The sequence below is a fragment of the Enhydra lutris genome, unplaced genomic scaffold (genome assembly GCF_002288905.1).
Source record: "Enhydra lutris kenyoni isolate GAN:26980312 unplaced genomic scaffold, ASM228890v2 scaffoldscaffold15, whole genome shotgun sequence".
Lineage (NCBI taxonomy): Eukaryota > Metazoa > Chordata > Mammalia > Carnivora > Mustelidae > Enhydra > Enhydra lutris.
Genome location: NW_019154099.1, coordinates 54,664,437 through 54,691,944, shown reverse-complemented (window position 1 = coordinate 54,691,944; position 27,508 = coordinate 54,664,437). Strand labels below are relative to the sequence as shown.

Here is a 27,508-nt window from a genome sequence, read left to right as displayed (position 1 = left end):
CTTCCCAATGTTGTTTACATAACCCAAATTCTACTTCCTCAAAGGCCAGCCAGAGAGCCTTTCATACTCAAGAAATAAAGTGCCTGATATACATACTAAACCTGGATTTTTTCCCCTGAAATGAAAATGAATTTACCTCTGTCCTTCCTATATCACTTCTGTGCACCTTAGCATTTTCCTATATTCACACATTGTTCGTGGAAAAACAAAGGACTGATAGGGAAAGAAATAGGACCTGTCTGCCTTTTTCATATTTTGGTATCAATTTAGGAAACGTTCAAAAGTTTGTAGGAAAAAACCACTACATCCATTCATTAGGAACAATGTTACTGCAAAACATATATTCTGTCCTACAGTGAATCAGAGAATGGCGTGAGAATAGGTGGTAGCAATAGAAAGGAAAACAAAGCTCATTCGCCTACTAAAAGTAGTAGTAATTAATGGTATAGCATGATCAGGAGACAAGGCCTGACCCCAACTCTGCACACCACCTGCTCCAAGTTTCTGTGGCTGTAGAGCCAACAGCAGATGCTCCAAGTTGAAGAATTTACCACTCAATTCCCTATGGCCACTGTCTAGAAAGAGGAAGAGGGAAGGTGATGGTCCAACTGCATTTCTAGGTCTGCACCCAAAAAAGAGACACCTGGAATTTTAAGTTAGATTAGACTCTATATTACTATTAGTAATCTTCAGACAAGGTATATTATGGGTTAAAAAAACTTTCATGAACTAACCTAAGAATTGAACTCCTAAGCACACACTGAGCACTTACTATGTGAAAGATACTGAACTAGGTGCTGAAAATACAGAAGTGAGAAAAACAGGCACATCTGGATGCTAAGAACCATAGACATTTCAGGGTGTTAGGAGAACACAGGAGTTTTTTTATTATAGTGTTTTTTATTTTTTTTTTTTAAGACTTATTTATTTCGGAAAGAGAGAGAGACACACACAAGGGAAGAGTGAGAGGGAGAGAAAGAATCTCAAGCAGACTCCACGCTAAGCATGGAGCCCGAAGCAGGGGCTCAATCCCATGACCCCAAGATCATGACCGGAGCTAAAATCAAGAGTCAGAACCTTAACTGAATGAACCACCCAGGCAACCCAAGACCTGGTCTCAAATGAAAGTCAAAAGGCTTCTTTGAAGAAACATGTGTAAGTTCAAACTTACAAATATATGATGCTTCACAGGATCTCTGAGACACAAATGACATTTACTCAAAACAGAGACCATGTAAGTAATACTTATTGATTTCCTTTTTTCTAGTAAAAAATTTTGCTGAAGCTCTAAGCATGAGCGCATTCTAAGCATTAATGTGCTGTTGTATATTTCACCTCTGGCATTGCTTCAAATAAGGTTCGTCTTCGCTTGGTAAATTCTTTCATGTCAGTCAAGATTTCGTGCTTTATTTCAAGAGGCAGGCTGCTGAAGTCTTCAGACTCAATATCTATGGCATGAGGATTATGAAAGAACTCTTCCTGCAAAGAGTAAAAACGTAACCATGAAATTTACATTGTGTACACTTACTCTATTTACCCTGATATTTACTGCTGATGTAAGTTTATTGAACTTATGATAGTTCTACAAAATCTACAACAGAATAAACCCAGTTGTACATAATCTGCAACAGGTATCAGTGAACAGGCAGATTAGGGAATATAGCCATCCATTCACTGACTCACTCAAAAGAAAAAACACCTATCAGACACCCCTAATGTGCCAGGCACTGTTCTAGGTGCTAGGATATCGTGCCAGATCAAGTCCCTACTCTTAGGGGTAGAGTAAGACATAGAATAACCAAATAAATAAACAAATGAACAAGAAAATAAAGCAGGTTAATCTGATAAGAATAAAAAATGACGGTGAGCAGAGACGAAAGACACCAGCGAGACTGATCACGGCATCCCAGGCTGCAGGAACAGCAAGTACCAGAGCCCTAAGGTAGGGATGAGCCTTAGGAATCTGAAAAATATCTGTAATTCTCGTAATGAGTTTTGTTTTACTCTTAACCTATAATCAAAAGTGAAGACAAGTGAGAAATTCACAGGCATGAAAAAGGATAAATGGGCACCTGGGTGGCTCAGTGGGTTAAAGCCTCTGTCTTAGGCTCAGGTCATGACCCCGGGGTCCTGGGATCAAGCCCCGAATCGGGTTCTCTGCTCAGCAGGGAGCCTGCTTCCCCCTCTCTCTCTGCCTGCCTTTCTGCCTACTTGTGATCTCTGTCTGTCAAATAAATAAAATCTTAAAAAAAAAAAAGAGGATAAACCTTTTCTAAACTTTAACTAATTACTGAAAGTACTTTAAAACTCTTCATTAGTAATACAATTTGCTTTCCTGTAGGTAGGTATGTTGTATGTATATGGGCAAACCCGCCAGCACTTAGGATAGGCCAGTCATGCTCAGAACACCCCGTGCTTTCCCTATACGAAGGGAACACCTTAATGTTCCAACAGCCCTCTGAGGAAGGCATCATTATGATTTTTGTTTCACAAAAAAAGGAGGTAGGGATGGGAAATAAAGCCTTGGAGAAGTTAATTTGTCTAAGATCACATGGCTAGTGCACAGGAGAGCCTGTACTTAAATGCAGGTCTTTCTGACCAAAATGTTCATAGTCTTTACCATGTTCACAGTCTTTACCATGATTGCTGTCATTTCCTGAATTAATAATGCAGAACCTCTACAAGTTGAAGGATCTTGAGGTTGGAGCTCAAGTCTTTCTCCAGATGCACCAAATTAGGAACATAAAAAAACCAGTTAACTTGGGAATCAAAGAATATCATCCACTATTCAAAAAACTTGAAAAAAACTCTAAAAACTTGTATATTACAGTACCACCTCAATTTGTACAAATGTCATTCATTAAAATATGTGTGGTGGTTGTTTTAGGACCACAGGTTCTCTGACACCTCTTTCCATCTAATCCCTCCCCCCCTTAATTAAGGGCTGGGCTCACTGACCAGCTTCTCATAGACAGAATGCATAGGAAGGGGGGCTGTGCTACATCCGAAGCTGGCTAGAAAAGACTACAGGGTCCCGCCCGGCACCTGCTCTCAGGATGCCTGTCCATGGAACGCAATACCATGCCGTGAGTGAGCCCAAGCCACACGGAGAAGCCACAGGCAGGTGTTCTGACAACCAGTGTCAACCACCAGACATGGGAGTAAGGAAGCCTTGGAGGGGACTCCAGCCCCAGCTACAATCGGCCTGCATTTACAAGGGAGCCGTGCAGAGAGGACTGCCTCACTGAGCCCAACAATCCCCAGAACAGTGAGGGGATGATAACAACCATTTTCATGCCACCACGTGACACAGCAATGGATAACTGGAACAGAAGCACAGACATACATTTACATATACATGCATACGTGTGCACCTGACATGCATACATGTAATAAAATACACACATGGATATTCAACCATAAGGGGTGGGGGGAGAATGGGCTAATACATATGAAAATGTTACTTGAAGTTATTTATAGGTGGTACGTTTTCTGCATTTTTATAGAAGTACATATTACTATTTATACTTACTTATTGTTTGTTTAGTTGGTTGGTTGTAAAAGAAAGATGGCTTGTTTTGGATATCTAGACATGCACAAAGGCAAATGCCATACAAATGTGTATGGGTCCCTGGGTATTTGTACATATATACACATGCACACACATATACACACAGCACAATAAAGAAGGTGTGTGTCTGTTTTTTACCAGGAACTTCATAACACATTTATTCATTTTCATGTTGTTCATTTCAAATAACAATATACTCTGAATTCAAAAATTACGTTAAGTACCTGTAATGCCTGTTTTTGACTCATTCTTTCTTGCCATTCTCTTTCATCTTCTTCTTCTGAACTGAAAGTCAAGCATATATTTACAGTATCTATGACTTAATGACAACTTATAAAAGTATCTCTGGAGGCAAGGGGCCACTAGTTTTAGGGGCTACAATGGTGAATCAAATGTTATGAAACACACCGTCATTATTCCCACAGTTGGGAGGGGACGCGTGCCAGGGAGCGATTACAATATGATCTGATGACATCCATCACAAGGGAGGATCAGAATGCTAAAAGTGCAGTAAGGGGAGTCACCCCTTTCTAATCGGGGTGCAGGGGGAGGTCCATAAAGTTTCTTGGAATCTCTGGCAATTGCACTGCTTGGACTTAGCTGCAAATAAGAGAGAGGTCTAGTTGTAGGGTCTGAGGAAAGTTCATGGAGACAAGTGTTCCAAGCAGAAACTGTGTTCTATAAACATCTGGAAACAAGAGAAAGAAAGCCTGCCTGGAGATGGCATAAAAAGGGCCTGATAATGACATAAAGAGGGCCTGGTAAGGTTGGAGAAGCATGTGATTAAGGGGCTAAAATTTTATCCTAAAGAAGTAAGAAGCTAGGAAGTGTTTCAGGCTCTGAAATGACATTATCAGGTTTGGGTTTTAGCAGATTCTACACCACAAAGCAGAGACTGAACTTTGTGAGTAGGAGTTCCAGCAAAAGGGGAAAAGCAAAGACAAAGACAAAGAAAGAAGTGTGAAAGCCTTTATGGTACTTCAAGGTAGCAATGAAAAGAAGCAGAACTGGCCTGATTCAGAAGCCACTTGGTGTCTCAGGAGCCCCTGGGAAAGGAATGTGGGCAAGTGGGGGCACAGACACATTGCCAGGCCCCCTGCCTGCATTTCAGCCACAGAAGCAGCTGAGAGTGAACAGCGAACTAGAGAAGAGTCCACAGAGGAGCCTGAGAAAGAGCAGCCAGAGAGGTTCCCAGACAGCCAGACAGCAGGATAACGCAGGTGCTGAGTCACGTGCAGCTAAAAAGTACAGTAAACTGACGTCTGCAAAGTGTCTCCTGGATTTAGCAAGGAGGAAGTTGTGTGTGGTCTCGCCATGTGCTGGTGAGAGACAGAAGACACAGGCTAAGAAACAGGCAGAGATAGCATGTGTAAGCAACGGGTGGAACGTGAAAATCCATTAGCTTCAGGAATCATACACGAATGGTGCTACCGCAGGGTCTGCAGAATGAAGAGACAAAGGAGCACAAACTACCAAAACACAAGGACAAGTGAGTTACAAAACAATTTAGTGTTTGAAAAACACTCTAAAAGGTGTCGAGAATACATTTGCAGATGCATTAATTCCCACATGCCTTATCATGTAGCTAAAAACACATAGGTCTGAATCTGTCTGCAAACACAGACAATTACTATTTTTAAATAGTTAAACGTTTACCTGTTTTTTTCTTCCTTTTGTAAAGGTGGCAAAACATAGATGTCATCTTCTCTTTGAACTTGAGTAAGACTGGGGAGCGCTTCACCTCTGAAAAGCACACACAGAGGTAAGCAGAGGTGATGGCAAACAGGACGCTGAGTGAGGAAGACTCCCCCACTCATTACACAAGCCCTGCTGAGGGGGTGAGAAGGGGAAAAACACAGGGCTGTAACAGGTTTCTCCCTGCTGCCCCGGCTGCCCAGGCCGCTGCTGTGGGAAGCCAGCGAGGCCTCGAGAGAAACAGGAAGCTCACTGCGGCTCCCCGCACCTCAGCCAGGGCCTCACTGCAGGCCGGGAGATCCACCTTAGAAAAGTACAAAGTGTGGGCAACATAACACTACGGCTTTTCTCGCTCCGTATCTAAGCTGACTCTCACCGAACAGGGAATTTGCACAACTTCCAAGAACTGGGTCAAATGGACAGCCCACTTACCCCTCTGATTTCACTGTGTTTTTTGCCGAGTTAAAATCAGGGAAAGGGAACCACGAGAACCCAAGGCAAAAGTTAAAAGCGTTTAATCTTTAAATTTAATGGAATTTGCCTCTTGCCTTTTGCTTTTTAAGGCAGTTTTGATAGCCTGTCTTTTCAAAAATGTTTTCAAAAGCTTCTCTGTAGTTTTTCTGGAGTCAGTGGCTGCCAAATCCTTTCTGTGCCTTCTCTTAGCCTGTGAAAACAAAGGACACAGGATTGTTTCAGGGTATTAGTATATTAAAAACATTTCTGTGACTTTTTTCCATAGCATTTGGTTTGGCTGAGTTTTCAGGCTACGACTGCTTTAGTATTTCCTCCCAACTGTCATATCAGTGGGTATGTGCAGGTTTCTGCTATGTAAAGAACATGGAGTCTCCATCTACCTACTACTAAATGGACGGGCTAGGACAGTATTTGACAAACTATTAATTTACTTTCAGTTTCTTTTAAATAGACTTTCATGTCCCCAGGAAGCCTATAACTTAATAATATGTAATTAAGTAAATGTTTCTTAAAAGGGATTATTAATGTATTCTTTAAAATTGTCACTACTGTGCCAAAACCAATTTCTGATACTGGTCTTTATAAAAGTACATTACTTGGGGCACCTGGGTGGCTCAGTCAGTTAAGCATCCAATTCTTGACTTCAGCTCAGGTCATGATTTCATGGGTCATGGGATCAAGCCCTATGTCGGGCTCCATGCTTGGCGGGGAGTCTGCTTGAAAATCTCTTTCCCTCTGCCTCTGCCCCTCCCCCTGCTCTTTCTCTAGCTCTCTCTCTCCCACAAACCATAAAAATAAAAATAAATGAATACATTACTTACATGCCACTATGTCCCTCAACATTTAAGATTATATCATAAGAAATTCTTAAATGTATTAGAAGTATCTTGTAAGAAATGTCCATGTAGGAAAAAATCAAACCCTCTCCATGCTGATGGTGGAATATAAGGAAAAAATAACAAAACATTCTTTTCCTTTTTTTTTTAAATTAAGATATAACTGACCTATAACACTGTGTACAACATGTTAAGGTGGACAACGTGTTGCTTTGGTACATTTACATATCACAAAATGATTACTACAGTCATGTTAGCTAACACCTTTTAGGTGGGGCTGGGGAAGTGGGGAGATGTTGTTTCCTTGTTGATAAATAAATTCTGGAGTTCTTTTTTCCTGTCTATTCCTTCCAAGGAGTACCTGGTAGAATGTGCCTTTAATAATTCAAAACTGCAACAGGCAAGTCTAGACCTTTTCCTGAGGGAACAAATGTCCCCAAGCATTTACCGATCCTTACTTTTACCCTACATCCTCACTTAGTTAGACAATGTCTGTGACTATGAAGTGATGGGCTGGCATTTTCAACACGTAACAGTCCTACAACCAAATGGGTGCTGTCGCTTGGAGGGGGGACACAATTACTCCAAAGTTCACAACTTTGTTCCAACACTGTTTTAACCTACTTTCAGAATAAAGAAATTCAATGTTACTCTTTTATATCCTGGCCAATTTCCTTCCTTAATAATCCACGTTAGTCACATCTAGCACCACATAAAATCCAATTACTCTTTAAACACTGAAGACCCACGATCTCAGATTCAAGGAGGCATGTTCCCCAACAGGCTATCATGCTCAGCAGCACGGCTGAAACATACATAGGCACCTAAGAAGACATCTACAAGGAAAACTCCGAATATTAAGAATTTTAGTAGGTTTTTTTTTCTTTTTTTTAAGATTTTATTTATTAGAGAGAGAAAGAGAGAGAAAATTTCAGTAGTTCTATTAAAAGCTGAATTGTATCGCGACGCCTGGGTGGCTCAGTCAGTTAAGCCACTGCCTTTGGCTCAGGTCACAATCCCAGGGTCCTGGGATGGAGTCCCGCATCGGGCTCCTTGCTTGGCAGGGAGCCTGCTTCTCTCTCCGCCTCTGCCTGCCACTCTGCCTGCTTATGTGCATGCGCTCGCTTGCTCTCTCTCTCTCTATGACAAATAAATAAATAAAATCTTTTTTAAAAATAAAAAAATAAAAATAAAAGCTGAATTGTATCATTGCACCCAGGACGTAGTCTCACAAATAATCCTTTTTTAAAGGAAGAAGTGTGACTGTTCAAGATAAACCTTAAAAAAGTTGAAATTTAGTTGGATATATGTCAAAATAAGTCTTGGCTTCCAAAATTCTAAAGAGAAAATTAAAATTCTACATGAAGTTTTCATTCCTTCTAATAATGCAGAAAGAAAAATAAACAAACAAACATGATTCTTACCAAGGTTTGTTTCTTCAACAGTGGAGCATCCCCATCAAACACAAAAATAGGACGAATTCGAAAAAATAAGAGTTTGCAGAGCCGATGAAACAAAGTGAGAAGATGGGCGTTTTCTATTGAGTTTCCATGGCGATCCCGGACTCCTCTTAGTGCCTGGTTTAACCAAATGCTGATATCTGGTAGAATTGTTAAAGGAAACTATTTTGGCATTTCTTCCCTCATCACCATGATTTCAACTTCCCAATAACTGATATCATCTAAACATTAAAACTAAGTCCTCATCACAGTTCATGTGGAATTGGAAAAATGTTAAGCCCTGACGGAATCTGACTAAAATCCGTTAACGTTATTTGAATCCCTGTAACTACTTCACAGACTACAGAGTTACATCAACAGGTGTGTCCTTTAAAAACTCTAATTGCAGGGGCGCCTGGGTGGCTCAGTGGGTTAAAGCCTATGCCTTCCGCTCAGGTCATGATCCCAGGGTCCTGGGATCAAGCCCCAAATCCGGCTCTCTGCTCAGCAGGGAGCCTGCCTCCTCCTCTCTCTCTCTCTCTGCCTACTTGTCTGTCAAATAAATAAATAAAATCTTTAAAATAAATAAATAAATAAAAATAAAAAGCTAATTGCAAACACTTGCTTCTTTAAAAAAACTAATACGCTCTACAGAATTTTAGCAAATTATCACAACTCTTTGGTGGCTAATTTGGCAATTCACAGAAAAAAAATGTAAAAACCAGCATTCTATTTTACTACTTCTATCTCCAGACAATTATCAGAAAATCATCACCGATTTACAAAAAAAGTTACTTCTAAGAATGTTTGCAGTGATGAAAATATGAGAAACAATGTAAAAGTTTTCCAACAGGTCTTTACTTAAACTAAATTGTGATATACCAATTTGCTGGAATACCAAATAGCCCTCAAAAAAGGAAGCTACAGAATCATCTATAGTGATAAGAAAGACAGTCACAAAATATTAAAGGGACACAAAACAGGTTACAAAACTATGGAATGCATAATTACGTTTTATCACATGTGATATGTTAAATACAAAAAACTAGAAGTTCAGATGCCAAAATATTAACAATAGTTAGCTCTTCTGTAATTATAAGGAATTAATGTTTCCTTGGAGCTTCCTTATATTTAACTTTTGTAAAAAGTTCTTCTTACCAAATTATTTCATATTTGTCCATAAGAGGAACGTGGTGACACTGGTTTTCCCGCTCTCAGTCTCTTCGTCCCCTCCTCTAACTCACCACTCAAGCGCCACTTCAGCAGAGTTCTCCTGGAGGCCCCTCCCCTCCTCCTGCTGTACTGGCTCCCCAGGCTACCTTAGCACCCCACACCACACCTTCCCCATGTGTGCAGGCTGCCCCACGGCTCCATCCTGAGTCCCAGACTAGATGGCCTAGATTGTATAAATAAACAAGACACTCACCTATAGATGGGTTAAAATATATATATTTTAGGGATCCAAGAGTAAGTTATGAACCTAGTATGTAATGCATAATTTCTTAACAAATAAGGCAAAAAATGGGATATAGATCAGATATTTGAATTCGAATTCCCATGAAAACGAAACAAAGCAAAACCAATTATAAAACAGCAATCAAGTATTTTTACATATATATTTTATACAGATAAATACATATGAGATTGTAATTATCACTGGAAGATCTTTGACATCCTCTTTAAATGATTTGTCCTTTCAGAAAAACTTAATAACCTCATGAAAATTACTTCATGTCCCCAAAGAGCTCCTGAGTCATCTAAAAATAGATAATCTAAATTTTAAATTAAATGCTTTAACTTCCTTACTTTGGACAACGTCCTAAAAAATTAGAATGCTGAACTTCATGCATCATCTTAAAGATTTTAGAAATTACTAATTCTTCATCGAGGTTACAACAGAAAATGCCTAAGTCTTTGCTGAGGTTTGAAGAGTTGCTGTTACTGAAAACTGGGCTTTCCTTCACATACAGGTCTATAAAGAAAATCTTTAGAAAGCAGGGATTTGAAGAACCACTAGAGGGCAGCAATAGCACATGCGCCCCGCCGCACCCCCCCCACCAACACACTTTTCCTCTCCCTACACAAGGTATCACGCATAAAAACTTTCAAGCAAGCCAAAACTCATTATAAATGCATTTCAAGATTATTCACACCGAAGAAAATACCATCACCATGTTAACTTTCTTTGAAAAATTACCAGTGTCCCATTATGTATAAGTTGTCTCCATACCAAATAATGATTCCTCTCTCAGCGGCTCCCTCTGCAGAAATCCCACCTATTCTTAAACTGCATTTACCACCAACAGCAATCATTTGCATGACACTCTTCTCCACCTCGCTCATGAACTCCTAGGCTCACAGGTGCGCGCGCAGGGAACTGGCCTAAGCTACCACCAGCTTCCAGAACAGCCACTCAAAAAAGGAGGAGGAGGAGGTGGAGAAGGTTTAATGAATAAAAAATGACCAAAATTGCAGAGACAGTATTCACATATTTTGATAAAGAAGAAAAACATTTAATTCCTAAAACACCAAACCAGCCAGACGTATACACAAATGACAGTCCTTTAAAAGTCCATCCCAGAGGCTGGGAGGAAACAAAACGAAACACTGTGGACCTTTTGAAATCTTTCCGGTGTGGTACATCAATTTCCTACTCCAAAACTCACAATAAAAAAAATAATAATAATAAATTACTTAAAAAAAAAAAAAAAAAAAAAGGTCAAACACCTGCCCACGCTATCCTCCTAACGAACCTGAGCGGAGCAGGACTCGGGGCAGCAGGCAAAACTGCCGCTGGGAGTCCGCTTCACCTTCTCCGTGCTGACCTCCCAGGAGGGATGATACTTTGAGGCTGTGCAATGTCAGCGAAGCTCCTTTTCCTTACATAACTCCTTTATTCCTCACACCAACCCTGTGCGTAGCTACGATTATCACCTCCACTTTGCAGACGAGGGAACGAGGGCACAGAGCGGCGTAAAACTCTGCCCCTAAGTGATCAAACCCGAGGACTCCAACCCAGCGCGGCGTGACTGCAAAGCGGGGACCAGCAGACACTCAGAGAGAGACGACGTCGTGAAGGGGATGCTCTTACCACCCCCAGTGGGACTGTCATCTGACCAACACCATTCTGCGCCCAGGGGGAAGCCCCGAGGGAGTAAGAACCCGACGCGAATCCCGGCGTCCAGGAACACGTTAAGGATACCCACGGCGAGGATCTTCCCTTCCAGCGTCTCCGGGCTCACCTGCCGCCCGGAGCACTCCAGCAGCTTCCACAGCCCGTGGACCCCCATGAGGTCCCCAGCGACAGTCGAGGGCGGGGTCGCGCGGGGCCTTCTATTCCAATTCTACCACAGCCTGCACCACCGCCGGGGCCCGGCAGAGCTCCCCCTGCTCCCACCCAGGGAAGGCGGAGACTAATTCAGAACACGCGGTTTTCGAGGGAACACCGGCACCGGCGAGAACGGTACTTCCCGGCGGCGGACGCTGCCTCCCGGAAGAAAGGCAGGACCAGACAATGGCCGGCGTCGGAAAGGAGTGAGTCCTCCTCAAGCCCAAGCTTTGGCCAAATGTAAACACTCTTAACGGAAGAGCAGGCTGAGAGGACAGCGCAGGCGAGATAAACGGCCAGAAGACGTTCCCCCGACCCGGCCTGATTCTTGAGTTAGTGCGTTAACCCACGCGAAATGGGGCCTCTCGGCTTCCGTCAAAGACGAGGCTCAAGACGGAAGTCCCGCCACGCGGCGTGACGTATATTCGCTGCGCCTTTCCATTCCCGAGGCGAGGGGGCGGATCGGTCCGTGCGTCTGTGTCCTGTTATTCCCGGGCTTTCTCCACGCTGGCATTCTGTCGCAGCCACACGCTGGAAGTACACGCAGAGAGCCTTCTTGCTGAGGTGACAGTTTTCTGCGTCTCTTCTGCGTTTCAGTCTCTCCCCACCAGCCGCTCCTTCTGCACTCTCAATACCAAATGCTTTAGGTGAGAGGCGGCAACAGAAAGGTGGATGCTGTGCTGCTGTTTTTAAGTTCGTGTTTTGTCTGATAACTTGTAGGAGCTAGATAATAGGGCATCATTTTAAGTTAAGCAACTTTTAAAAGCCTTCGCTCTTGAGATATAGTTTGGTTTTCTCTGGCGTCTAAATGTAGGATTCCACGGCTTGTAGGTCAGAAATGGCAAGAAACTTAATTATCGGAGTCGCTTTTGGGAAGGCGCCCTAGAACTCTCGGGCTCAGAGTCCGATGGCGGCCACACCGCCACGTCTTCGTGATCAGTATTGTTCAAGTAACGTTTGTTCCGAACTGGTTTCTTCTTATGCAAACTGAGCGCAAAACCAGTTTTGGCAGACTTTCAGCTAGGATCGGAGGTGACGTATGCAGACCATTTATCACTACTATTCATTAAATGATAGCCTTATCATACACACTGGTTCTAATTTGAAGTATTGAAACGAAATTCAAGCTCAGTGGAAAGGTTTGATTTAAATGAGGTGGTTTTGTTAAAGGAGCCCTTTATGACAGAATATCAAAAATAATTTTTAGCAAAACCATTGCACAAAGTGTTTTGCATTTTCTCCATCAATGGAGTAATTCCCACAAATAGTTACTAGTTGTATTTTACAGAGTTTAGTAAAATTGCTTATTCAGTTTTTGCCGGTTCCCCCAACACACACACACACACACACACACACACACACACTCCAGACACTTAGCAGGTATTCCACAAATATTGCCTAAATGACCTCTTTTGGCCTCTAGTGTAAAGCTGTCCCTTGTATCTAGCGCCCTCCTGAAAGAATTTCCTCCCAAGTCAGGCATCCATTGGTCCAAACCCTGTCTGAGCCACGTAATAACCCTGTGTTAGTGGGCTCAATTGCATTCAGCTCCAAAACTGCTATGTTAAAGCCCTAACCCCCAGCACCTCAGAACGTGGTGATAAGAGATGGGCCTTTTAAAACTGATTAAAATGAGGCTGTGAGGGTGAACCTGACCCAATCTATTGTCCTTATGAGAGAAAATTTGGGTGCACAGAGGGATGTGTGCACAGAGGAAAGACCCTGTGGGGACATAGCTAGAAGGTGGCCATCTGCAAGCCAAGGAGAAAGTCTCAGGAAAAACCAAACGGGCAACATTCTGATCTCAGACTTCCAGCCCCCAGAGCTGTGAGAAAATAAATTCGTTTTTTAAGCCCCCTAGTCTGTAGTGTTTGTTATAATGGCAAGTTTCTTCTATGATCCTAAGCAAGTTTCTTCACCAATGAGAGTCTGTAAAAAAATGGAGATGCCAACTTCTTCTTGGGGTTGTTCTGAGATCAGTGATTTAATATGAAACACCTAATGGGTAATGGTGTTCAAACTAGTTTGCTGAGTGAATGACTAAGGGAGAAAATGCTGTGGGTAAAACTGATACACAAACGATGGATCCCAGAGCAACTTGCCTGCACCCCTTTAGTGTCTGGGGAAAAAGCAAGTTTGATGTGTTTTAGCTGCTGCACCAACCTGGCCTAATGATGGGCCAGCATAGTAGTGTGGAAAGGAATAGTTTCAGGATTTGATCCAAATGAACATTTTTTTTAATGCCTACGAGCTGGGTAAAAACAAATAGCCAGTGTAGGCATTTGAGCATTATGAGTGCTTTTAAAACCAGAGCAACGTGTCTTAAATACAAAATATTCTTTTGAAGGAACAGTAACTTAGGGGTGTGTGTGTGTATGACTTACAGCATCCTTTAGATGCTGCTTAAAGAGCTCTCAAGATTCTGAACAGAAATACACATCTTTTGGAGTAACAATAGCAAGCACTATCTGGAAAGCACCGTTCTAAACACTGTACATACATTATTTATTCTTCAAAACAGTTTATAAAATATATGCTATTATCCCCACCTTACCAATGAGAAAATAAACACAGAAACATTAATCTTGCCCAAGGTGAAACAGCTAGTGAGTACAGAGCCAGTATTTGAACCTTCATTGCTTCTACAGAAACTCCTAAGAAGAGTTGACCAAAAAATCAAATATGACAGGAACGTTACTAACCTTGAAAGAAAAGTGTGCAGTAACTTGCACAGTTTTTGGAAAATTAGTCTCTATAAACCTCATTCTACTCTTAATAACAGCTGAACTTATACGTCAGGTTATTAAGTAATCATATATATCAAGACTTTTGTAAAAATTATTAATGGCCAATAGGCAATCTATATAAATTCATCCTCTTTCTTAGGTGTCACTGTATTCTTTATGTTGCATTTGTCTCCTTTCCTCTTGGTTCTTCCTATCTGCCTCTTCTCTGAAATGTTTCATTAAACTCTATGAAATTGCTGATATTCAACTATGTTTGACCTATAAAAATGACAACTTCGTTTGGTTCAAACTAATTAAAGTTTCTATTTCAGAATCTAAAATTATAGTCATAATGTATATTGTTTCGTTTATAAAAGTCTGATACATGATAGTTTCTTTTTTTTTTTTTTTTTAAGATTTTATTTATTTTATTTGACAGACAGAGATTACAAGTAGGCAGAGAGGCAGGCAGAGAGAGAGAGGAGGAAGCAGGCTCCCTGCTGAATAGAGAGTCTGATGCGGGGCTCGATCCCAGGACCCTGGGATCATGACCTGAGCCGAGGGCGGAGGCTTTAACCCACTGAGCCACCCAGGTGCCCCATGATAGTTTCTTATAACACACTACTCAGGCGCTATTGTCACATACTTCACACAGAATTCCAAGGGTAATCCCTACCTAAAATAAAGGTTCAAAACATCCACATTATTAAAAGTAGAAAACAAAACTTTATTTGATGAAAACTTCTTAAAAGTTCCAGTGTGAAGTAACAAAATCAACAACCTACAAATCTCTTTCGGTCCTTTGCATTTCACGCAAAATATTCTCTTCAGAAAAATGACCATTTCATAATATATATCCCTGTCTGTAGGCTAGGTATGTCTGAGTGGATAAATGGATATAAAATTCAAAAGAGAAGAAAATGAAAATATTTTAAAAATAAAAATCTGAACCCTCTTCTTGAGGTGTATTGCAATATGGTTACCAACATATTCAGCACCTTGTCATAATCAAGTTACTGATCTGAGTCATGGAACAGCCCCTAAATGAAACAAGTCATAGGTTGGCAGAGAAGAAAAATTGACATCAACTAGACAGGAGCTCAAATACATGAAATCCACTCTTTTGGAACTACTTAACACTCACTTCAAACAGCTAATTGTACAGATTTTTAAAAGAAGCAGCTCAGAGTTGGGAATATGGATATTTGCGCTCTGAGTGACATAACATTCCTAATGCATCTTTAATGCTGTTAACAACATAGGACTCCACGCTGAGGGACTAATCAAATATCACAAGATCTCATTTCACAGATTACCTTGGAAGTAGAAACTTTGGATCCCACTTGTTTTTTTTATTCTATCCCAAAACAAGGATCATTGTAGAAAGAGAGCTCTCAAGACCTGAAAATCTTGCCAATATTGTACACTAAGATACCAAGTCAAAAAAGTCAAGAATATCCTGAATCAATGCACCAATAGAAAAGATGACTTTCTTGAGTCTTCTCTTTTGCCTCTTTATTGAGGATCCTGAGAAAGTTAGTCAGGAAACAAATGAGGCAGGTAAAATACTGCGTACAAGTAAAAGAATTCTAGATTCACTAAATTTTAAATGAGTTTTAACCATGAGAGGAAACTAGAAATCAACAGCCCCAATTTTGTTTAAAAGGGCAGATGGTGCCTTACATCTTGAGTTTAGGAATAAAACAATCTGCAACAAATGTCTGGTGATTAAGTCATAGGAAATAATTTCATGCTTAAGTATTGCAAATCATGATGCTATTAAGTAAATTTGTGTTTGATTTCTTTATATGCAATTTGTTGGATTTTGTAAAATTGTCCATAATGTTTTCATACTCTTAACTTTAAAAGGACAGTAATCTGTGCTTATCTGCTTACATATCTGAAATCTCCCATCATAATCATATACAAGCTTATTTACTGGAGAACTACAAGGGTATGTTTTATACCACAAGATCTGTTCCTATTTAGTGTAGACTTAATAAAACTTCTACTGTCTTAATGCAGTCTTGTATAGACCATTCATGTGTGTAACACAAAATGTTCAGTACCCAGCATGGTCAATCATTCCCATCATAATCACTGTAACCCTGATAGCCACTGTTCCTTCTCTCATGGATACTGGACATCTTTTTCCATGCTGAGTCCTGATGGAAACTAGCACTGAAAGACCGACCCAGACGCCCATGCTGCTTCTTGGAGATATTATCTTCACTCTCCGATTTGGCAATTCCCTGGGCATGTGTTGGAGGCTGTGATTCTTGTCTCACCGTTCCAAATGGAAAGTTCCAAAGGCCAAATCTTTGCCAATTAAGTCTCTGGAATGCTATGATGCAATGCAAATTTCCCCCAACCTGAGAAGAAAAAAAAGTTGGGTTAAGGAAATAAAAGGGGGGCACTTGGGTGGCTCAGTGGGTTAAAGCCTCTGCCTTCGGCTCAAGTCATGATCCCAGGGTCCTGGGATTGAGCCCCGCATCCGGCTCTCTGCTCAGCGGCGAGCCTGCTTCCTCTTCTCTCTCTGCCTTCCTCTCTGCCTACTTGTGATCTCTGTCTGTCAAATAAATAAATAAAATCTTAAAAAAAAAAAAAAGAAAAGGAATTATGCTTATAATGTGGGTTTTTATGATTTCCCTTATTTTTCCTCCTTCACCTGCCTCAAAACAGACATCACCAGATCGCCTTAACACACATCTTTCTTGACCAGCTGCCTTTACAAAAATGTAACAGTTCCCCCCATATGCCCCTCCACCACTCACACACACTGTTACCTCCCTATTTGCCTAACCCAAACTCCAAAATTTGGGGTGCCTAGGTGGCTCAATCGATCAAGCAGCCAACTCTTGATTTCAGCTCAGGTCATGATCTCAGGGTTGTAAGATTGAGCCTCACATCTGGCTCTGCACTCAATGCAGTTTACTTGGGATTCTCTCTCCTTCTGTCCTTCCTCCCCGACTCACTCTCACACTAGGCTCACTCTCAAATAAATAAATAAATAAATGAATAAAATCTTCAAACACCAAGATCATTCCTCTTCCTGTCTCTTCTATGTTCTTGATGTTAGTAGTATCATATCAGTGGCGTATCAATCTGCAGAATCTACCTTTCCTTGAGAACTTCCCCCAGCTTCCTTGTGCACACATGGCTCTGCTTCCTGGCCACAGTTCACAGGGTCAGGAGTGAACACCTGACTCAAACTAGGCCAGAGGCAGGTGAGTCTCAGTCTAGACGGCTCATCTGAAAGCGAGATATAAGTTGAAGTTCCTGATCTTTTGGAAGTAAATAATCAGATAAGACTAGCATACAACTCCCAAAAGAATGAGACAGGTTAGCTCCTTGGCCTCTGATAACATTCTTTAAGCTGATACCAGTCTGTTACGAATCCAGGCTACAGTCTTTGCTTTTCATTCTAAAGATACTCCTGGGTCCTAAAAGTAATTCTCGCTTTTCTATCTAAAATAATCTGAAGTGGATTTCCATTATTTACAACCTAAAGAGTGCTGAATAGTATACTGCATACTGGCTGACTGGGAAATATCTTCAAATACTATTGTGTTCTTACCTTCTTTGTTTTTCGGTACTGCAGCCCCCTCTCCAAGTGTCGGATGTCTAGATATTCTGGATTTTGAGTGTTGAGATCAGTAACAATATCTGCCCACCTATAGTGAAAAAGGAAGGTTAAAGCACATTTTAAGTACAAAATACCACCGTAATAGAATGTTTTTAGAAGATGTTATTTACTTATTTATTTGAGAGAGAAAGAGACTTATTTATTTGAGTTGGGCAGAGGCACAAGCAGACTCTGCACTGAGTGCAGAGCCCAATGCAGGACTTGATGTCATGACCCCGAGATCACAGCCTGAGCTGAAATCAAGAGTTAGACACTTAACCCACGGAGCCACCCAGGTGCCCCTGTAATGGAACTTTGCACATGAGCAATTTGCTACAGTATTACCGTGACAATAATTCTCTTGTCAAGGTTGTTCCAACTACTAAGCTTTAATTTTTTTTTATGACATTTCTGTTTAACCAACTATTGCCAAGATTCTGGGTTTTAAAAAGGCTACTTTCACAAAGAAATATATATGTATCAACCTGTTACATGACATCCTGCAGGCTAGAGTAGAAACAGTCCATATTTCCTTTTTAATTAAAGTCAAGTTTTCAAAAGATTTAAGTTACATGAGGGTGCCTGGGTGGCTGTCGGTTGGGTGTTCCACTTTTGCTTTTGGCTCAGGTCAGGATCTCCTGGTTAGGTGATGGCCCCACCTCTAGCTCCACACTCAGCTCAGTGGCGAGTCGGCTTCCCCTCTCCCTCTCCCTTCACCCCTCCCTCCCACCTCTACATGCTCACACTTTCCTCTCTCTCTCTCTCTCTCCCTCTCTGAAATAAATCTTAAAAAAAAAAAAAAAAAGTTAACGTGCATTTATTCACAGGCAACATGACTGATTGTATAGAAAATCCAAAACAATTACAAATTACTTTGGATTATAAAACTACTATTGAAATTAATGTGTTTGATAAAAATGCAGTATTCAGGTCCTATGTATATAAACAAATTGTATTTTTGTACACTACCAGAAAATAATTAGGAACTGAAATTTTTGAAGGAAAGTGCCAAAAGGTGCAAACTTCCAGTTATAAATAAGTACTGGGGATATAATGTACAACATAGTGACTACAGCAAACACTGCTCTATGATATATACAGAAGTGGTAAGTGAGTAGATCCCAAGAGTTCTCATCACAAGGAGGACTTCTTGTTAACTAAACCTATTGTGGCCATCATTTCACAATATATGTAAATCAAACCATCATGATGGACACTGTTAGCTTATATAGTGGTATGTGCCAGTTATTTCTCAATAAAACTAGAAAATAGACACATTTTTTTAAATAAAACTTTCTAGGGGCGCCTGGGTGGCTCAGTGGGTTAAAGCCTCTGCTTTCGGCTCAGGTCATGATCTCAGGGTCCTGGGATCGAGCCCCGCATCGGGCTCTCTGCTCAGCAGGGAGCCTGCTTCCTCCTCTCTCTCTGCCTATCTCTCTGCCTACGTGTGATCTCTCTCTGTCAAATAAATAAAATCTTTAAAAAAATAAATAAATAAATAAATAAATAAATAAATAAAACTTTCTAAAAACCAGTTTACAATACCATTAAAACACTTAGGGATCTGTACAGCATGGTGACTATACTTAATACTGTACCATATACTTGAAATTCACTAAAAGAGTAGATCTTAAGTATTATCACCACATACACAGAAAAGGTAACTATGTGAGCTGATGTATATGTTAATTAAGACTTGATTGCAGTAATCGTTTCACAAAATAAATGTCAAATCAGTACATTGGACACTTTAAACATATACAGTTGTATTGGTGCGTTATACCTCAATAAAGCTGGGAAAATTTTTTTAAAAAGGTAAAAAAAAGGAATAAAATATCAAATATTTTTGAAGATATGAAGAACCACCGGACTGTCCATACAATGCTGGTGGGAGTATAAAATGGTACAACCCCACAAGAGAACATTCTCCCAGTTTCTTAAATACGCATCCATCCTATAATCAGCAATTCCACTCCTAGGTATCTACCCAAGAGAAACAAAACATAGAAAAATGTCCTCAAAAAACTTGCACAAGAAAATGTGGCATATCCATACAGCAGAAAATTATTTGGCCGTATAAAGGAATGTAGTTCTGGTCCACGCTACAACACAGATGAACATCGAAAACATTATTCTGAGTGAAAAAAACAAAAACACACAAAAGGCCACACGTTTTATGATTCCATTTATATGAAATGTCCATATTAGGCAAATGTACAGAGATAGAAAGTAGATCAGGGGCTGAGGGGAGGGGGCTGGGGAGTGACTGCTAATGGGTATGGGGTTTCTTGTGGGGGTTATGAAAATGTCCTGGAATTAGGTCATGGGGACTGATGCTCAACTCTAAATACATTAAAATCCATTGAACACTTTTTATATTTTTAAAGGACGCACTTTATGGTATGTGAATTTTATTTCAATGAAGCTGTTACTCAAAAATTTTTTAAAGACATGTACATTAATGTTCCCAACAGCTTCACCCACAAAAGACCACACTGAAAACAATCCAAATGGTCATCAACAGGGACACGGATAACAAACTATGGTATACTTACGGTACCTAATACCACTCGGCAATAAAAAAAGAAGCATGACATGCATGACATAGTGGTTAATCTCACAAGGCCAGACAAGAAAGAATATTGTACGACTCCATTGACGTGAATTTCAAGAACATGCAAAGCAATTCCACAGTGATAGAGGTTGTCTCTGGGGACTAACAGGAAAAGAGAATGAGGGTACTTTCAATGCAATGAAAATCTTCCTTATCTTGACTGGGGTGGTGATAAACAAGTATATTCAGTTACCAAAATCCACCTAATGACACAATTAAGATCTGTGCATTTCACTATATTAAATCTTACCTAAATTAAAGAGAAAATGGGAAATTAACGTACTTTTTACAGTGAATAGCAGGATGTTTTCTACTTGATTCTCCAATTAAGATCCAATATTCTACTTCTTGTGGTGAGAGGGGGCCCCTGCTAAATATAAAATTCATTCATAGTAAGCTTAATAAAGGCCATTCACTCCTTTGAAAATATCGCTTCAGCTATGTTAATAAAAGATATACTAATGTTTATTCAAATACGACATTCATTAATGCTAGAATAGATACTGGAGTTCGGGTTTGAACAAATTTCTTAAGGCCATTAAAGAGAAAGCATAAATTACACTTAGGTTTTAATCTCTATTATAAAATATAGGACTAGGGAAAAAAAAAAGAAGAACATACCTCCTCCCTCAGCATCTCAAAAGAAGAAAAACATCCTAGCATGCTACCAGCATTCTCCAGCCGTTCATCTCCTTTCACTGCGCATTTAAAAAGTTTCAAAAGGCATTCTGGGGGCACCTGGGCGGCTCACTGGGTTAAGCCGCTGCCTTCGGCTCAGGTCATGATCCCAGGGTCCTGGGATCAAGTCCCGCATCGGGCTTTCTGCTCAGCAGAAAGCCTGCTTCCCCTTCTCTCTCTGCCTGCCTCTCTGCCTACTTGTGATCTCTGTCTATCAAATAAATAAATAAAATTTTTTTTTTTAAAAAGGCATTCTAAAAATAAAACCCTAAAGTATACCAATGCCCTAATCCCACCTCTGGAAACTAATCCAAGTAAGTCTGGAGTCAAGCAAGGGGAGGGATTTGCCCAGTTGTAAAGGTGTCCAGGTGATTGTTAGGTACAGAGAGAGGTGTACCCTAATGGGTACAGAGTAGGAAGACCCACTGTTGCACGTTTTATATTTGATAGATGTCAGGAGTAAGGTGAAGTTGTAGAATGAGACCATAGAAGAAACAACATACTTCACCTCCAGAGAGATGAATAAAACATTTCAGAATTTGGAGAGATGAAGTAGTTTCCCCCTTGTTCCTCATTCACAAAAATACACTGCTCAGCTTCCTGGTTCTCCCAGGTCTCAGGATCCTGTCCCAGGATCCTGCAATCCCATAGTGCCTTGAGAGGGGAATCATGCTGCATGGCCTCCAGCCTCAAAGAACCCATCCTACCCCCAGATGACCTCAGGTCTCACTGAAAGAGCAGTGCTGCCCCTTCCTCCTCCTGAAGTACCAAGGCCACTCTCCCAGGACAAAGGGGGGAACACTGACAAATTCCACGTTTTTTCACTATGAGGAAAGAAGAGGCTGCTTAATGGACTCAGTTGGGACAATTTTTTGATATTAGACTCCATAATTCATTTTCCATGTGGCACAACGGATGAAAACACCACGACATAATACGTGAAGTCCTACGCAACCATTTTACAATAAACGTTAAGAGTGAGTCTTTCAAAAGTCTTTCCCTTTATGAGTCTGAACAACAATATCTAAGTGGATAATGTAAAAGCACAGCTAACCAAATGCCACTCTGCAAAAGAATTAGCTGGAATACAAATGAAGAGTCTACCTTTAAAAAAAAGAACAGTCTAACTTGATCTAAAGAAACCAAATAACCAAATCTTCCAATTTCTGAGCAACTATTTCTTAAATGCTTTCTGCCACATATTTTCTTGGGGAATTAGCCACAAAAGATATGTAAATGCTTACCTGAATGCTTTATTAGCTTTCACAGGGGTTGCTTCAAAGCCAATTGGACAAAAATAATGATTTTGGCAATGATAGATATAAGCCAGCGATTCGTCTTTCAATCCATGAGTTAACTTCGACAAGGCCCCTGAAGCTACACAGAACAAAAGCAAACAAACTGAAGAACCATAAAACACTGTCAATGCTTTACACGAACAACTAGTTAAGGACTGTAAGACGTGACTTGGAACACACATTGCTGAGGAAGAGTGAGAAACTATTGACAGATACAAAAGATATTAATACATTTACTTTCAGTTTTACCCTTTTAACTGAAATTCAGATAAACTGAGCAGCAAACTAAAGACCTGAACGAAGCCCTTGTTTATCAAAACCTTCTAATAGCACATACCTGTCTACAGGATTTAATTACCACATAAAACCCAATACCTGGTGTATACAACAATGGTCTCAACTTTTCTGGTTGTGCACTTCCGTCACTCAAGATTTCTGAAGAGACATGCCCATGAGAAACACTTTTGTTCACAGACTATATAGACTACTGTCTAATATGACTTCGTAAAAGATATACAAAAGGTAAGAATTTTTGTATTAAATTAAAATATTGGCATTCTAGGATGTTCTTCCCATTCCACAGTGGTCATCCTGCACAGCTCCGGTGGTATGTACACTGATGTGGATGGGTAAATATAAACTCCAGATAAGACACAAAATGCAACACACACTTTAGTCTTTCTACAGAAGCTACCCAGACTAGAGGGACAGCTTTCGTAAGCCAAGTGATGAGATAAGAACATCTCTCAGACAGGCTGCTCATACCACAGAATCCTCTTATAACCATTCCTCCTTTCAGACTTCCCACAGCTCTATTAGTTGTGAAGTCACTTCAAAAGTCTTACCATAAGCAATAAGTTTTTACCAGCACTCGATACTCAAACCCATTAAGTGAGGTTTCATTAAGTTGCATCTCCTGGAAGAAACTGAATTATTCATGAACAAATAGCCCATTAAAACCAGAAATCCTAAAAATAGGCGAAGTCGATGAAAGGTGGCAATTTACGATTTCCCTGATTGACCTTCCGGCCACTGACATAGCTGAAGACCAATAAGAACAGCAGGTCAATGACTGCAGCAAAACTAAGGCAGCAGGACGCCACCCCACCCCTTACAGACACCACGATTTATGAGCTGCTTGGGGATAACATTTCTAGCTTCAATTCCTTCTCCAAGGCTTCCTCGAGGTCTTCCCATAGACTTTTACTTCATGGACTACCACCAGGACATTATCTGCATGGCAAGGTGAACTTTTCCACTAAAATTTCTATTTCATAATGACAAGTGATAAATCTTTCTGCCGCTTTTGGTTGACTTCCCTTGGCAATTTAAAAACGAACATCCAGGGCGCCTGGGTGACTCAGTCGACAGGGTGTCTGCCTTCTGCTTGTGTTGTGATCCTAGGGTCGTGGGATCGAGTCCCGTACCGGGCTTCCTGCTCTATGGGGAGCCTGCTTCTCTCTCTGCCTCTGTCTCTCTGTCTCTCATGAATAAATAAAGAAAATCTTTAAAAAACACACACACACACACACACACAAAAAAAAACTAACATCCAAGGGCAGCTCTAATGGATGAACTAAAATTCAGAAGAGGATCCTTATGTCATTACCATAGTTGAATGTCATTGTAGACAGGCTCCAGGATCATGAGCAAATGTAAATGTAAGCATTTGGACTCCTAATGAATTCAATAATTACAAAAATGGTTATACATATAACTGGTTTAGAAAAAACTCTTAAAAAATCTTTTTTAAAATTGTGAAAATGTCAAACACAAAGTTTTCCCAACTAAAACTTTTACTAAATAACTAAAGCTTATAATAAAAGGGACTTTTATTACAGCTTTTTAATGGATATCTTTAAGTATTTCACATTTTCCTTCTTTAAAGTCAAATGTGATACAAAACACCTGACTTCATTAGTGTGACTGTGAAGAGTAATGACTCTAATGTCCTGGAATATATTCAAGATCTTAGGGGCAAATGAGATAGGTAAGAAAATCTGTTCTCATTAACCTTCACTTCTTTTTGTCTGCTGCACTTTTTTTTTTTTTTCAAGAGTACAGGTGCTACAATCACTCTTTGACCATGTCCTCATTTTCCAGAAGAAGACATGAGGTGGGGGGGGGGTTCTATGGAGTAAAAATTATGGGCTTAGTGCTAGTCAGGGATGTTCATGCTCTTTACTTCAAGGTTCTGATTGATTTAGATTAGGGATTACCAACATTTTTTCTTAAAGGGCCAGAGAGCAAGTATTTGAGGTTTGTGGGTCATGAGCATTCCCCATACTAGTCCCCTCTGCCATTGTAGAATGCAGCCAGCCACAGGCAATGTGTAAGCAAATGGTTACGGCTGTGCTCTAATCAAACTTTGTTTACAAAAAGGACTATAGTTTGATGACCCCTAATTTAATAATAATTTTCAAACTTTTTTGGTTATAGAACCTTTCTGCAAGGAAAGTTGATATGGCAGGCTAGTGCATTAAAAGGCAAAAAGCCATGGCCAAGAAGGGAGTAGGGAATCTGGATGCCCAGTACTCTCCACTCTTAGCACCAAGAGTGCCATGGAATTCCCATGGCTCAACTGAGCGCAATTTGAAAATCACTGAATTTCCTATCAATGGAAGATCCATCTCTTGATAGAAAGACTACAACCTCACACACATGGCTTGTTAAACAACTGATTGCTGATACCCAACACCAGAGTGTCCGACCCGGTAGGTCTGGAGTGGGGACCAAGAATGTGCAGGTCTAACAAGTTGGCAGGTGATGCTGATATTGGTCCAAGGATCCCATTTGAGACTTGGTCTAGAGTTAAAGGAAAATTCCATTTAACTCAATGCAGTAAGAAATCTGTGAGCACCTACTAAATATACCACGAATGGCAGGAAAACAGGAGGCAAGTCACGCATAGTACCTTGACCGACCCTCCTAGAAGATAAAACAAGTAACTTCACTACAGAGCATAACAGGACAGTACCACAGAAAAGGGATATAATTCATAGGAGAAAGAGCACATCAGGTCCGAAGAATCAAGAAGGGTGGCATTCAAGACAGAACTTAAGGAAGTGGTAGGATTTCAACAATCCAGACAGAGGAAAAGCCAGGAGGAGAAAACGAAATCATCGCAGGGAAGGGATGTAATCAGGGAACAGCAAGTGGGCTAGTTTAGAGTATAGGGTATACGACAGCATAGCGAATCCTACCGTAGGGCACCCTCAGAATTTCAGGATAAGGTCAAAAAAGATCCCCCTCTGAAATAAAAGACAGTAAACACAGTATTTAATACATTAAGGTCGTCATTCAAGGAAGTACTAGGCAGGAGAAGGCACAAAAATGTGTTACTGATAGAAACGAAATTCAGCACGATGCTTGGCCTAAACCAGAGTATTTCTCAAAAATCCAAAACCTGCAGGACAAAGCAACCTCTTCCAACCGCAGGCCGGGCCTGAACTGTATGGTACACAAGGAGAAAAGAACTAGTAGAATCAGCTGGCCCACTATACAGCAAGGAGGAGCACACTTCCTGGGCCGCCAACAAGAAAATTCTGGTCCCTTTGGTTATATATTCCTCACTCGAAGTTAATATACAAACATTCTGGTATTGAGTCTGTTTAATGCAAGTTTGTTCTATAGACCCTGATCATCTATAGGAAACTATAGAGAACTCTGGAAGAATGTATCATAATGTATTTTACACCTTCAAAGACAAGAACCAGATTCTTTAATCCAGAAACATAACATTATCCTGCAAGGCTCATCCTCCCTTGACATATTTTAAATACAACTGGTCCATGCAGGACAGCAGTGGAAGGCCCATCTGCATTGGCTTTGAATGATGCTAAGGATTTTATGCTTTAAGCAAGCATTGGAGAGCTCTGAAAGTAGAAGGATCTACTGGCACTGCACGTTGAGAAGTGCCAAGGTGTCTAATAAGAAATGGAGAAACCAGGGGATGAGGAAAGCAGATTATTACTGCAAAGTCCACCTGAGACATGCTAAGGCACTGTGGTAAGCTCATAACAGTGGCCACAGTGAGGTTATATATGTATCCTATTGGGAAAGGGTAGAGGTAGCTATTATTGGTTAAGCAAAACTAAGGAGTATAATACATACTAGAATAAAAATGAAATACATGAACATTGGTATAATTGTTAGGCTACCTGATCAAAAAAATTAATCTAGGGGTACCTAGGTGACTCAGTTAAGCACCTGCCTTCAGCTCAGGTCATAATCCCAGGGTCCTGGGACTGAGCCCCACGTCCTGCTGCCTAGGGAATCTGCTTGTCTCTCTCCCTTTGCCCCTCTCCCTGCCCCCACTGGTGAACTCTCTCTCTCTCTCTCTCTCAAATAAATAAATAAAATCTTTTTAAAAATCTTTAAAATTAATCTAGATTTCCCTGGCACAAATGTTGGTGGCTAAGTGAACCAACAGTTTTAAGTTAACTGAATAATAATAGTAATAAAATAATAATAAGTGAACCAATGTTCAAACTAGTTGTTGACCCACTTACCACACAAACTTTTATCATGAGTAATTAAAAAAATGGGTGCCTGGGTGGCTCAGTTGGTTAAGCGACTAACCTTCAGCTCAGGTCATGATCCTGGAGTTCCAGGATTGAGTCTCACATCACACCCCTGGCTCAGCGGGGAATCTGCTTCTCCCTCTCACCCTCCCCACTCTCATGCTCTCTCTTTCTCTCTCTCAAATAAATAAATAAAATCTTTAAAAAAAAAATACTTCTACTCATGTTAACAGTTAATCTGTTAATTTCAACAAAACCCCTATATTTTTTTAATTTTTTAATTTTTTTATTAACATATAATGTATTATTAGCCCCAGGGGTACAGGTCTGTGAATCGCAGGGTTTACACACTTCACAGCACTCACCATAGCACATACCCTCCCCAATGTCCATAACCCAACCACCCTCTCCCTACCCGCCTCCCCTCAGCCACCCTCAGTTTGTTCTGTGAGATTAAGAGTCTCTTATGGTTTGTCTCCCTCCCGAGCCCACCTTGTTTCATTTATTCTTTTCCCACCCCAAAACCTCCCATCTCCACTTCCTCATATCAGGGAGATCATATGATAGTTGTCTTTCTCCAATTGACTTATTTCACTAAGCATAATATCCTCTAGTTCCATCCACGTCGTCGCAAATGGCAAGATTTCATTTCTTTTGATGGAATACTATGCAGCCATCAAAAGAAATGAAATCTTGCCATT

General features: G+C 40.5%; 2 protein-coding genes across 3 annotated transcripts in view; both read right to left on the bottom strand.

Annotated features, from left to right (window-relative positions):
- Positions 1–11,915, bottom strand: part of LOC111146884 (ERCC excision repair 5, endonuclease) — a 29,749-nt gene extending 17,834 nt beyond the window's left edge. For both annotated transcript variants that reach the window (XM_022502603.1, XM_022502604.1), the window contains exons 1-6: positions 11,218–11,915; positions 8,001–8,176; positions 5,815–5,930; positions 5,228–5,314; positions 3,796–3,856; positions 1,336–1,479 (exon numbers count right to left, since the gene is read on the bottom strand). In XM_022502603.1, the coding sequence (XP_022358311.1) occupies positions 1,336–1,479; positions 3,796–3,856; positions 5,228–5,314; positions 5,815–5,930; positions 8,001–8,176; positions 11,218–11,305 (672 nt within the window). In that variant the 5' untranslated portion in view covers positions 11,306–11,915. The remainder of the gene's footprint in view (positions 1–1,335; positions 1,480–3,795; positions 3,857–5,227; positions 5,315–5,814; positions 5,931–8,000; positions 8,177–11,217) is intronic.
- Positions 11,916–14,673: 2,758 nt separating this feature from the next.
- LOC111146885 (basic, immunoglobulin-like variable motif containing) overlaps positions 14,674–27,508 on the bottom strand; it is a 42,475-nt gene continuing 29,640 nt past the window's right edge. The window contains exons 7-10 of the mRNA XM_022502605.1: positions 22,231–22,363; positions 20,592–20,678; positions 17,647–17,743; positions 14,674–16,441 (exon numbers count right to left, since the gene is read on the bottom strand). Coding sequence (XP_022358313.1) covers positions 16,148–16,441; positions 17,647–17,743; positions 20,592–20,678; positions 22,231–22,363 — 611 coding nt within the window. The 3' untranslated portion in view covers positions 14,674–16,147. The remainder of the gene's footprint in view (positions 16,442–17,646; positions 17,744–20,591; positions 20,679–22,230; positions 22,364–27,508) is intronic.